The sequence below is a fragment of the Leucopleurus acutus genome (genome assembly GCF_964270905.1).
Source record: "Leucopleurus acutus genome assembly, chromosome: 7".
NCBI classification, from domain to species: domain Eukaryota; kingdom Metazoa; phylum Chordata; class Mammalia; order Artiodactyla; family Delphinidae; genus Leucopleurus; species Leucopleurus acutus.
Window position 1 is genome coordinate 187,138 of NC_139150.1, and position 13,674 is coordinate 200,811.

A 13,674-nucleotide genomic window follows, 5' to 3' on the forward strand; every position below is an offset into this window, starting at 1 on the left:
CAGACTTTGTGGGTGCTTGGAAGGTCTGAGTGCCTCCGAGTGCTCAAACCCAGCTGGCTCTGAACCCCTGGCCTGGCCGTCAGTCCCTGGGGAAGGAGCGTGTGGTGTGTGTTCGGTGGTGGAGGGCGCATTCGCACAGGTTCGTGTGCGTGTCCACACCCAGACTCAACAGCACAGAGAGCATTATCAGGCTGGTGTTCTCTTGGATTCACTAAGTGAAGACGGGCCGAGGCCTCTGGAGAGACCTGTCTACAAGCTGAGCAGCTGCGTCGGGCAGGGAGACGCTGTGCCCCAGACACAGGAGGGGCGGCCCCGAGGAGCATCCGCCAGTCCGCCCTGTGGCGGGGTGGGGGGGGCGTGCAGGGCCCTAACAGGGAATTCCTGGCTCTAGACGCCACGCCCCACCCACACCCACAGAAGACACTGCTCCGTCACAGCCTCTGGCTACGCCGGGACACAGCCTCCCAATCCACGGCCAGACACCAGCCAGTGCCGATTATTCGGGGCTGGCTCATTCAATGAAACCTCTTGGCCAGCCTTGCCAAGGGTTGCAAAATGCCAAGGCCACGGCCAGCTCCCTCCTCAAAGGCAGCCCTGGGGCACAGAAGAAAGACAGGCACCCAGTACAGACAAGACGAGGAGAAACCTCCACACAGGCAGAGCCATCACGGACCCACCCTGTGAACCCACAGGCTCAGAAACCCCAGACACAGCCATTTAGAAACAGAGTCGCACACACGTGCTACACAGCATACCCGGACGCTGACCACGCCCCCAAAGACACTCAGATTCACACAGGCACACACCTGTGAACACACACAGGCCCGCTCTGGGGAGGGAGGTCAAGAGAACACTTGACTCAAGCAAACCACCTTGTGCATACCCATGGCCAGTGAGACAAGAAGCACATTCTCCAGACACTCCCTGCTGGACAAGCCCCGTGAGGCCAGCCAAGCCCGGCCACGAGAAGGGCCTCAGGGCTGCTGCCCTCGCATAGCTGCCTGGCCACCTCCGCCAGGGCCTCGGGGCCCCAGGGCGTTCCGGGCCTGGGTCCCAGCAAGCAGCTCGTGTGTGCTCACGTCAGCTCTCTTTTACGGTGCTCAAGGCAGTTCACAGTAAAAGTGAACACACGTCACACCCAGAATCGTAGCTTTGGGGGAACAGGAGGCACCGGGACTCCTTCTGGCTTTGTGCAGTTTTCAGGGTTAACTTAATCGGCATATATTCTTTATGACGAAAAGGCTTATTTCAAGAAAAATACGTATCTTCAAGCTCAAGCTAGGGGGCAATCGAGAATGAAATGACTGTGGACGACAACAGAATTGAGCACTGGCTAGGACAACGCGGGTGCCCACAAACACCTGGGTGTCTTTGTGCTGGGCCCAGACGGGGGCTCGTTAGTCAATATAACGCCTACGCCCGTCCTGCTTAGTGCCCACCCTTCAAGAACCGCCCTGAGCGGGGCACAGAAACGCAGGGTGGCCGCGACCTGCCCCTGCCCCCACAACCCTGCCAGGTCACAGGTCAGAGATCACAGGTGACAGGCAGGAAGTGCAAGTCCCCTTCCGGCTTAGTGGCTGCCTCTGCGGGCCTGGGGGGGGGGGGGGGGCCGCGGCGGAGGTGACGTGGGCTGAACACCAGGCATGTGGACGTGAGCCCCGTCTGCCCACCAGGCACGTGGCTGGTACACCCTCGCGGCTAGAGAGTCCCTACTGGAGACAGGTCCAGGGTCACATGCGCCCCACAGGGTCTCGGGGTTAAAGGAAACCATGCAGGCCAGCCCACTGGGCCCCGACCCGCAGCCAGCAGGGGGCGGGGAGCGGGGGGGCACCCCGGAGGTGCCAGGGCCCACGTCCAGACCCGTGGGAACCAGCAGGTGCCAAGCCTGAGGGCCCCCGAGTGCAAGGAGACCCCTGGGCTCCGCCGGGGCCACGGGGGAAAGTCTACAGGGTCCCAGGATATGGCACAGCACGAAACCAACGCAAATAAAACTGAGAGAGAAAATAAAATTCCCTCCCAAAATCATTCAGCAGCTGAAAGGAAAGAAGTTCACTCTTAAAACCCCCAAACTAGTAGCCTCAAAAATGCATGCAGCAAAGCAATCTTAAATAAACACAGGCAATGTAAGGAGAAAGGAATCATGAGGAAAAGGACGAGAGACACAAAGGAGCAAAGTAAGATACACATGAAGTAACAGGGACTCCAGGACTAAAAGCAACAAGGAAAGGGGGCTGAGTAACTGAACAACGGGAGAAAACACCCCTCACGTAGGAAGACCTGAGCCTGCAGCTGAGGCCCACTGGGTTCCTGACCCCAGGCAAAGGGAGTTACAGGCGATACCTTGTCTGTGCCAGGAAACGAGAGGACAGGGCAGTGACACCCACAGAACAAGAGACAATGACCACAGCAGCAAAAGCTCCCTCGTCCTGAGAACCATGGAGGACACCTGAGTGTGACCGGAAGCAGCCAGTCCCCCACCCACACACCCGTCTAAGGGGGCAATAAGGAATGACACAGCAGGCCTGAGACAAAGCAAACAGCTGTGTGGCGCGCAGCGACCGCAAGGTGAGAACCTCTACGTGACCGTGCGTGTGATGGAGAGGCTAAGTCAGGATTTCTGCGCCCAGGGCAAACACAGGGACTAACAACAGCCGAGAACTAAATCCCCCAAACAACTCAAACCAGGAGTGGGGAGCGAGGAGGGCAAATACTGCAAAGGTCACATCTTATGGGTTGTGGGTAAGGGCAGAGAGATGGGAAATAGGGCGATCTCGTTATGGAAATAATGCATCTTGGTGGTAAAGAGGGTAGAGGAATACACTAAAATAGCAAAGAAAATGTTTCTAATTCTGGGAGCAGGGAAGGGAAGGTAACCATTTGTGGAACAGAAATGGGAGGGATCAGAAATGAGCAAAGGAGGAGAGGGTGATAAACGGCAACCTGATCAAAGCAGCAAAGCTGGGGAAAACAGAGACCACAGTATGAAATATCGACACCAGATGTGAAGGAATGAGGAAGGAGAAAGTCACGGATGTCAACCCTTACACTGAACGGAGACAGACTGGATCCCTCCGTCAGGGACAGAGACCGTAAGACTGGGTTAAAAAAAAGAAAAAGCAAACCCCAGCTAAATCCTGCATGAAGAAGAACACTTAAAATGCTTAAAATGATGAAGAAGAGCTGGAAATGAAAGGGAAAGCAAAGGCACCAAGCAATGCAAGCTAAAAACCAAAACCAATGGTAGTAACAGAAAGTATGACATTTGCTGTCAGACAAGGAATTGTCCAGTGGAGGAACTAAACGGATAAAGAAGGCATTGTGTGATGATGAAAAGCATAATTTACAAAGAAGATGTAACCGTCATAAACTCCACATCTACCAAAGCATATAGTGGCTAAATACATAAACAAAAGCCGTGAGAAACACAGGAGGAAGCGTCAAGGAAATGCAGATCAAAACCGTAAGGACTTATCACCTCACACTTGTCGGGATGGCGATTTCCAAAAAAGACAAAAGACAAGTGCTGGCGAGGATGTGGAGCAACTGGAACCCTCGTGCACTGTTGGTGGGAATGCAAACTGGTGTAGCCGCTGTGGAGAACAGTATGGAGGGTCCTCAAAAAAGTTAAAAATAAAACTACCTGATGATCCAGCAATCCTACTACTGGAAAGAGAGACAGAAAGAGAGAGATCTCCAAAATAATTGAAATCAGAATCTTGACGAGATCTGAGCTCTCCATGTTCGCTGCAGCACTATTCAGAATAGGTAAGATGTGGAAGCAACCTAAATGTCCACTGACAGATGAATGGATAGAGAAAATGTGGTCTATACACACCACAGAATACTACTCAGCCTTAAAAAAGGAGATTCTGCAACATGCACCAGCACGGACGGACCTTGAGGATGTCACGCTAAGTGAAACAAGCTACCTTCAGAAAGACAAATACTTCATGACTGATTACACGCACATGAGGTATCTAAAATAATGAAATTCATAAAGCCAAAGACCGGGACGGTGGTGACCAGGGGCTGCTGGGCGGGGATGGCGAGCTGTGATGAACAGGAACAGAGTTTCAGTGACGCAGGATGAACAAGCCCCGGAGACCTGCTGCCCAGCAGCACAGCACCTGCGATCAACAGTGATCCATTGCACACTTGGAATTGGAGAGGATGGATCTCATGATGTCATGATGTGTTCCTACCACACACACACAGAATTTTAAGGAAAATAAATACAAGAGAAACTTATTGATAAAAAAATAAAATGAAGTGGGAACGTTCAAAACACGTCTCTCAGGACTGAACAGACCTAGTGATAAAACACAAAGACCTAAAGAACTGGAGAACACAGTCAATAAACTTGACTTTAAGAGATACCCATACAACCAGACAACTCTCCAAAACAGAGCACATGCTTTCCGTCAGTGAACTTTTTAAAATCAGCCGTGAACTTAGAGTTTGAAAATTTCTAAACTTAGAGATTTACTGGCCACATTTCCCAATCAGTATCTGATAAAATTAGATATAATAAAAACATACTTATAAATTAAGAAGCACACTCGCAGATAACCTTTGCCTCAAGAGGAAAGTAAAGAAATTGTTATCTGGAAACAGTACAGAGGGGGACTTCACAGCAAAGCTTTGTGCAGAGGAAAATATACAGCCGTAAGTGCTTTTGCTGTTAAAGAAGAAAAAAGAACAAGTGACACATTTTCAGAAGTTAGAAAAATAATAATAAAATAAATCAAAATAATGTTAAAAGATAAACCTAATAAAGGTTAAAAATAAAAATAATAAAATTGAAAACAAAAAATAGAAGAAAGGAAATCTACAATCTGGTTATTTTAAATGATCAGTAATACAGACTAACCTCATATGATCCTAATTCAGAAAATAGAAAGCAAAGGTCAACATACTAACAACTGGAAAAGAGCAAAACCAAACTCAACACACTGTAGTCAGTCTCAGAGCTTTAAATAGCTTCTGCAGTCTGAATGGCAGAGCCCAACATGTAAAGCGCCCACCTGACACCCCACTGCATCTCCAACATGCGTCCGGACATCGTTCCCCAGAACGCACGTGTCCCAGGTCCCGTCCTCCCAGGGAGGGCTACTCTGTGGACACTTCCTGCAGAGCTGTCCTTGATGTCTCTCTCTTTCTCTCACACCCACGTCCGACCGGTCAGCAAATCCTGTGGGCTTGTCCTCAAAATAGATCTAGAATCCAACCACTTACCACCCCCGTGGCTGCCACCAGCCGCGGGGTCTTCATAGCGGCCTCCGACCTGGTCCTGCTCCTGCCCTCTCTGCACGGCAGTCTGTCCCCAGCGCCCCGCAGGAGCCAGAGGCTGCCTCCCCTCTGAAGACCACCCTGGCACCCAGAGTCCCCTGACCCGGTCATTTCCTCTCCTGCTGCCCCACCCCGCCCAGCCCCCTCCACCTGGCCCCAGCCACACCGGCCTCCTGGACTCTCCTGCCTCAGGGTCCTCTCACCTGTCATGGGGATGCTCCGTCTCCAGCTGAGCTGACTTGTTCACTTCCTTCAGCTTTTTACTCAAAGGCGACCTTTCCCGAGGCCATCTGCGGCCACTCTACTTAAAATTCCAACACGCCCCAGACCCTTCAAGCCCCCTCCTTCTCTACTTTTTTTTCTTTTTCACACCTAGCACTGGAATGGAAACTCCAAAAAATGAAAGGCTTCTGCATCTTGCTTAGTGCCGTAGCCCAATGCCGCAGGCACTTCCCAGCGCATCTGGGCACTTAGTAAATATCTGTTGAGTGAATGGACCAGCAAATGACTGAATACAGAAGAGATGAAAAGAATATAAGAGAACTCTACATGCAGCTCTATAGAAACAAGTTAGAAAAGGCAACAAAATGGAAGATTTCCTAACAAAATATAATTTATAAAACTGGTCCAAGTTCTTTTCCTTTTTTAACTAGACGGGTTCACATTTTTATCTCACCTTTAAAGAACAGAAAATCTAGGTGTTATTTAAATTATTCCAAGCTATAGAAAAAGATTTTTTTAACTCTCCAATTCAGTTTACAAAATCAGAAGACAAACTCTAGGTAAAATAGGAACGGAGGGAACTCACATGATAAACTTGAAAAAAATTGAACAAAATTCAGATCCACACATACATGGGTCTCTTATGGACAAACACAAACGACCCAATAGAAGATGTGCAGAGTATACGAAGAGTCACCAACAGCTACATTTTAATGGGAAACAAACATTTAAAAAGAGGTTCAAAATCACCAGTAGTGAGTGAAGTGAGAATTAAAGTCCCCGTGAAATACCACTCTGTAATCATTCAATTACCCTCCAACTGGTAACAGTCAAAGTAGCTGCAACATCCAGGCGGGACGAGGGCCGACGTCTTCCCGCCCTGTTGGTGGGTGTGAATTCACAGCCCTTCGGGAGAGCAGTGTGGCGGCAGCCCTGAAGGTGCCAACACACCCCTCACCTCAGCAGCCCAGCTCCTGGGAACCCATCCCGCGAGGGACATAAAGCACTGGTGAGGAAGGACAGATGTTTATAGGATTTGGGGGGCGGCTGATTACCTGACAGTGAATCCACACCACGGAACACCACACAGCTACTTACAAGAGCGAACTCAAATCAGACCAACTGATGGGGAGGGGTTTCCAAGAGGCACTGATGAAAAACATTTGTATGAAACTATTTCTGTAACATGAAAAGACCCCAAAACTCTACAACGTGTATATGTGCCTGTGTGTGCGCGCGCATGCGCGCGCACACATGTGTGAGTGTTATCGAGAGACAAGGAAGGGTAAACCCCAAGCTATTAACATGGGTTTACTGGGGACAAAGAAGGGGAAAGTGTAAACAAACAGATAAACAAATACACACATGACTTATTGGAGAGGTCTGTATATAAACGTAACAATATAATGGGAAGCAGCTCTTCCAACTCGAGTCCACTCAGGATCGCTGGAGAGCAAGGAGGTCTGTGCATGAAAAGCTGTCATTGCCAAGCGCTGGCCCCCCTCCCACACTGCCGAAGGTGGAGACCCAGGGCTGAGCCCCCCTTTGCCGCAGAATGCACAATGACAGGGCATTTAGCGCAAAGAGGCCTGGCACTTCTGGTGCCAGACTTCTGGTACCAAGCTGAGAGGAGGTACTAAAACGATAAAAGATAAAAGAACCAGGTTCCCCTTTTACTGTCTGAGAAGCAGGGGATGAAGCCAAGGCCTCAGAGGCAGCAGACCCAAGGAACATGGGAGAGACACAGGGTTTAGAAGAGAGGTGGCAAGAAACTTTCCATCCCTACAGAGTCAGTGACACACGCAGCCTCCGGCCTTGGGATGTGCCCAAGGGCTCCACGTCCACACAGGACGGCAGAGCCAAGAGCAGGCAGCAGCCAGCAGTGTGCTGAAACGCATGAGCGTGAGGCCGGAGCAAAAAGGGGCTTCCAGGAGCTGTGCACGCAGCCCACCCCAAGGGCTGGCCCCAGGCAGAAATCCCAGTACCAGGGCGCTGTACTTCCTACTGTCGGGTGGACACACACGGGGCTGGCCTACTTGGGGGTGTGGGCGGTAGGGAAGGAGGGAAGCCGCGGCGACAGGGAGGGAGGGGGCGCGCATTCCGCACGCAGTCACAGGCCCACCGAGACTCACCCACAGCACAGAGGTCTGCAAAACGGTCCTCGCCCTCCTCCGCGTGGATCAGGTCATTCCGGCTCTTCTTGGTGGCTGCTCTCTTCAACACTGCTTTAAACAAAGGGTGGGAGGGGGCGGCATGAGTCCGGGCCTCCAGATGACCTGCCTCGGGGCTGGGTGGTGCCCTTGTGGGCGGTGCCAGGAACCGGCACCCTTTCCAGATCTCTCCTGAAGCTGAGGCTAAGGGAAGGCAGGACGATGCCTGGCCCCCATGGGCCCCTCTCGGTCTTCAGAGCAAAAGGGACAAAGGGATTTTGAGGTTGGGTCCTGCCTGTCCTTCTCTCCACGATGATGCCCACAGGGAAGGCCTGGCTACCATGGAGACCAGGAAACCTCCATGTGGGACAGGGACAGGGCTGCAGCCGGCTTCCCCAACGGCCCACACTCCAAGGCCAGGTGAGACCAGAGAGGTCAGGTCAAGGCCGCAGAGGGGCCAGCACAGACTGCTCAAGGCCCCAGGTGTGGGCCCAGGTGTGGCCCCAGGTGTGGGCCCAGGTGAGACCGCAACATGCGTGGCCATGCTGTCTGGCCCCGTCCTGAGCAGCAGGTGTGAAGAGAGAGCAGCCTTCCTGCCACCGGGGCTGTGCTGGCCCCCGTCCCTGCCCCCGTGGCCCCAGAATGTGCTAGGGGTCTTTCTACAGCAATCTGGGGGCATCTCCCTGAGCCCTGCGGACAGATAGAGCTTGGATTAAACCAGCACTTTTCAAGCTTGTAGAAGCAGCGCTGTCCAACAGAACTTTCTATGATGACTTGAAACGGGCCGAGACTGAGGATCTGGATTTTCACTTTTGTTTCACTGTAACATACGCACCTGCAAGCTCACACACTCACGTGCCAGCTGTCAGCGGCCACGCTGGAAAACCCAGCTCTCAGCACAGGCTCCCGTGGCCCCCAGGCTGAGCCCACTGCCCGCGATGCCCACTCTGGTCCATGGCACGCAGCCCCCCAGGAGCGTGCAGCTGACCCTCCCAGCGCCTGCCTCCAGAAAGGCCCCGCCCAGGACCATGTTAAGCGACCAACGTGCAGGCACCTGGCTGAGCAGAGGGCATCACGCCTCACATGCAAGCGTGCACACGTGTCACTGCCCGCCCAGCCACCAAAGCCCCGTGGCCAGGCAAGGAGTGCGGACAGCGGTCACCTACCATCGAGAGGGGACTTCTCCTCTGCGTTCTTGTCCTCCTCGGCCAGCATAACTTCCTCTGTGAGAGAGACACAGCCTCAGGCCAGAGCCCTCCTGTCCCCACCCCTGACCAGGGCTCGTCCCCCAGGAACACAGCAGGAAGGAGGTGAGACCCTGCCTTCTCGGCCCTCACGCTTCCCGAAGCCGGCAGGGCCCGTGGCTGCGCTTGTCCCACCGACACACACCCCCTGACGGGGCCCGCAGACAGCGCCCTGGGGAGAGGGCCTGGCTTGCGCTCCACCTCGCAAGTCGCCCTCCCGAGGGCAGCCCCCGCCCCAGGTGAGCCCGGCCCTGGGAGGGTCCGGGGAGGAGGAGCCAGCAAAGGCCAGGCCAGGAGCACCACGCAGCCCTGTCCTCACCGGCCTTGAAGATCCACTCCAGGTACCCGTTGAGCTCCCGCTCGATCTGCTGCTGCCGGCGGAGCTTCAGGAAGGCCCGGCGGTTCTCCACCCGCTCGCGCTCCTTGGCGAACTCCCTGTGATGGGCGAGGCCGCAGCAGGAAGCAGAGCAGGTGGGTGTGAGCATGCCCCCAGGCCCCCCGTGTGCGGCCAGAGGCACAGGGGCTCAGGAGGAGGCCAGGACGGGGGAAGCAGGCCATGGGCCACCCCTCCGGGTACCTCCATCACCCGGCCCTTCCCCGCCTCCCCAGCACGTAACAGGCCCAGGTGAGCCCTCCCTCCTCAGGCTCCTGCAGCTCGTAGGGACAGCGCCTCCGCGCCCAGAGAGGGGCTCCAGAGGGCAGGGACACTTCCACCTCCCCCTGGCCTAGAGCAGGCCTGGGCATGCACCCTCCGAGTGCCGGGCCCTGTCATCTGGACAGAGACGCTACAGAGAGCTTCTGGACAACAATCCCCCAGAGCAGAGCTTCCACTCTGTTTCTTCTGCTGGTTCAGACCCAGAGCCTTTGCTAGAAGGAGGGACGGGCAGGCACTGGATCGGCTCAGGGCAGCCAGAGATGACAGGGAGACATTCTAGACTCACCCAGCTCCTCAGCAAACCACTGAGGCTCTCCTGCCCTCCTGGGCCCCCAGCACCACAGCCCGTCTCCCAGCCAAGCTTAGAAGTCAGGAGGCCCAAAAGGCCAGAAGGAAGCCATTCACACACACGGGCACAGGAGCGCGTGCCCGCGCACAGACCTTAGCTCAGGTCCCCAGAGGGCAGGCAGGCACACCCTCAGGGCAAAACAGCTATGCCTGTTCTCTGCCGGGCGAGCGAGCGAGCGAGCGGCTGTCTCTCCCCCAGGAGAAGCAGCTTCTGGGCTTGGCAGAGGGGGCGGGCCCGGCAGGCCTGGCTCCTGTCACGCAGCCACGGTGAGAGGGAGAGCTTGGCTCCGACCAGGATGGACCCCAAGCCTGAGACTGGTGTCCACCAGGGCCTGAGCTGCTGCAACCCTGGCAATGAGAGGAGACGGCTCCCACCTGGACCTCTCACCAAGTCCGGAATCTGCAGGAACGCGGGGCCCCTCGCGGTCTCCCCACCAGACCAGCGCCATCAACCACACCGGAGGGCAGGAGGGCCTGGGGGTGGCAGTGGGGCGTGACCATACTGCCCGGTTGGCCGAGAGCTGCCAGCAGAAACTCGCTGCAGTGACCAAGGCCTGGCCGCCGGGCAGCCACTGCTCAGGAGGCGGCTGGCTGTGGCCCGCCCTCCCCAGGCTTTGGCCCCACGGGGAGGAAGAGCTGCGAGAGGAACCACCGATTCTGCTTCTCTGGGCACTGGGAGGGTGAGAGCCCGGCGCGTGGCGGGGAGTAAGGCTGAACCAGCTCCAGGCTGGCCCGTCCGCAGCCCTCCTCCAGAGGTGGCAGAGCCACGTGTCGTGTGCTGACCACTGGCCTGAGGGGCTGCGCAGTCTCCAGCCTCCCCAAGGCTGGCAGAGAACCCTGGGGCCCCGCTGCTGGAGCTGGAGGCCAGAGGGAGGGCTCAGCTGAGCTCGTTAGGAACATCGGCCCGTATCGGCTGGTCCCCAGAGGCAAGGATGCCGCAGCTTGGGGCAGGGCTGGGTAACACCAAGTTCGGGGCCCCTCAGCCAGTCCCCGCTGCTGCCCCTGCTTCTTTCTCACGTTCTCCGGAGTAAGCTTGAGCAGGACCCACTCGTGTCCCGCCAGCCTCCCCGCCACAGGGCCCAGCACGGGGCCCACCCTCCTCAGGAGTCTGGCCCCCGGCCAAGCTCCCATACCTGGCAGCCGCAGCTCTGAGCATCGCAGACACCACACCCTCTGTGCCTCCGCCCCAACAATTCTCTGCCTGGGAGACGCTCCCCTCTCCCTTGCCAAGCTCATTCCTGGTCCCCTCTGGGCCTCAGCTGAGCTGCCCCTTCCCCAGGAGGCTTCTCTGAGCCCCAGGCCTCCCTTGGCTTCCCCATCCCAGCTCGGACCACAGCTCCCCCCGCCGCCCCGACTAGGAGTTCTCATCGGCCCCCTGTGCTGTGGGCCTGCCTGCTCCCGGCGGAGGTGCTTAGAAAGACACACTACTAACAGTCAGAGTCTTACAGGAGGGGCCGAGGCAGGAACACGTGCCAGAGCCAGGGCACAGAGCCCTTGGGCCCAGCCACTGTCCTCTCTGCGGCTGTTCCTTTCCAGACCAATATGATAGCTGCCCCCTGAGTCACGACCTCAGGAGCCTTGGGCCTGAGCAGGAATCTTCAAGGCGGGTGGAATGGAAACTTTCCCCTCCAGCCCTACAGGGAATCTGATGCTCAGGTGGGGGCAGGGAGGCAGGCCAGCCCAATGCCCTCTCCCTCTGTCTACACAGCTTCCTCGGCCCCAGACAAGGGCAGGAGCCCCAAATACCAGCCCTGGTTGTTCCCTGAAGCCAACAGCACTTCCTTGGTCCTCGGCCCGATGCGGGACAGGAGGGCACTATGGGCCACAGGTGTGCTATACCTCACTACCCATGTAGGTAGGAAGCAACTTTCTCCAGGAGGGACCCCAGCGCTGCATCCTCCCTTGTCTTCTGCTGGAGGTCAGCAGGGACAGGTGACCAGAGAGGCGAGGCAAGCCAGGGGTCAGGGCTGAGCTGGAGACCCAAGGCCGCTCCATTCCTTCTCCAGTGTCACACAGAAGGGCTCTCTCGTCCCCAGGGCTGCTCAGAAACCGCACCACGAACCCAGATAAGGGGCAGCAGCAGCCCCTCCCCTGACTCAGAGGCCGGGGTGAAGGCCAAGAGCGAGGGGTAAGGAGGCCAGGGCCAGGGACCACCAAGGGAGAGGTCAGAATGGTAGCACCAAGGACAGGCTGGCTAGAGCTCAGGACGCTGGGAGTGACCGTCCCGGGGCCAGGCCGAGCCTCGCCTCCCCCACCACACAGGCCGTGTCCAGTCCCATCTGCCCCCTCCCCGGCCTGCGAACACAGAGGTAGCACACAACCGCATGGCCTCTTACCCCGAGAGCACGCCCAGCACCAGGTTGAGCATGAAGAAGGAGCCGATGATGATGAGGGGCAGGAAGTAGAGCCAGTTCCAGGTGTTGCCAGCCGCATCGTTGGTCTGGAAGCAAGAGGAGATGTGCAGGACGGTGGGCAGGACAGAGCCCTGGCCACAGAAGCTCCCCGGCCCTTCTCACACACCGGCAGAGTCCGAGTGCAGGCGGGTCCAGACAGGTAATCCAGGCAGGACCCACCATCACGCCTGCCTGCCCTTGCCCCACAGAGCCCCCCTCTGGGGCTGGGGCCCCCAAAGGACCCAGGAGCTTCATGCTCCTTGAAAAGGAGCCCAGGAGTAGCCCCAGGGGGCCAAGGGCTGCCCCAGGTATCCCGCCTGGACACCTCCCCTCTGCTTCCCAGGCTGCTGGACACACCAGGCAGCTCCAAAGACATTCCTCCTTTGTGAAGCCCACGGACCCCAAGGCCCAAGTCTGATCTTCTTTCTGTCTCCTGCAGTTTCCACAGCTCAGAGCAGTAAGCCCTGTGCCGCATTCCCCCGTCAACGGCAAGCCCACAGGTCCCCAGGGAAGAGCTGGGCCTAAGACAGAACCCAGCACCAGGGCCTGGTCTAAATAACCAAATGCAAAAGGTCTTCCCAGACCTTTTGATTTTTAGAGCACAGCCCACAGAAGGGTGAGGCCCTCTGAGTCCAATTCATTTCCACTGTTGTTTTGTTTTCAGGGGCCCCCCGTCGACCCAGCTGAGAGGGATGGCGAGCCTCTTTCTCCCCGCGAGTCTGGCGCTAGAAGTGAACCAAGAGGGGTGGGTGTTGTGGGCAGGTGACCACCCGGCCCCTCTGCTCCTCTCTTCAGAGGCGGCTCACAAGCCAAGGGCCAGGGCCCTGAGCAGGAGAGAGGCAGGAAGACGGCCTGGCACTGCCCTGAGGCTGGGGCTGATCTCCAGTGCTGCTGTCGGAATTCCTGCCCTCCAGCGTCTGCTGGCCTAGGCAGATTTGCGGACTGCACCCCTGCAAGTCCTGAGTCCCCTGGACTGCCTGCCACTTGTGGCTTCTGATTCCCGGACACTGATTCCAGGCTGGCTGCTGAGACCCCCGGGCCTTGACCAGAATAGACACTCAGACCCCCAGCTCTACGTCTGCCAGTGTTCCCAGACCACACCTCTGCCAGCCCCACATGCAACTCCGACCAACGGGCTAAGATGGCCACCAAAGCCGCCAGTCTCCCCGAAGGGCACCCTCAAAACCTGCCTCCTTCTGGGAAAAAGGAGAGATGTGCTGCCGCGGCCCCAGCTCCCCTCACCTACTCGAGGACTTGGCTCCTGCAGTCTCCCTCTGATGGACCGTTCCCATCAGTAGCCAAAGCAAAAACAAACAAGGACTTGCACTTCTGGGAAGATGGAGTGGACATACTCTTCCCTATTTCTCCCATTG

General features: G+C 56.6%; 1 protein-coding gene across 3 annotated transcripts in view; it reads right to left on the bottom strand.

Annotated features, from left to right (window-relative positions):
- CACNA1B (calcium voltage-gated channel subunit alpha1 B) overlaps positions 1 to 13,674 on the bottom strand; it is a gene marked incomplete at both ends in the record, with an annotated part of 193,726 nt that overhangs the window by 123,687 nt on the left and 56,365 nt on the right. For all 3 annotated transcript variants that reach the window (XM_082842376.1, XM_082842375.1, XM_082842377.1), the window contains 4 exons: positions 7,644 to 7,733; positions 8,828 to 8,884; positions 9,225 to 9,340; positions 12,245 to 12,348. In XM_082842376.1, the coding sequence (XP_082698502.1) occupies positions 7,644 to 7,733; positions 8,828 to 8,884; positions 9,225 to 9,340; positions 12,245 to 12,348 (367 nt within the window). The remainder of the gene's footprint in view (positions 1 to 7,643; positions 7,734 to 8,827; positions 8,885 to 9,224; positions 9,341 to 12,244; positions 12,349 to 13,674) is intronic.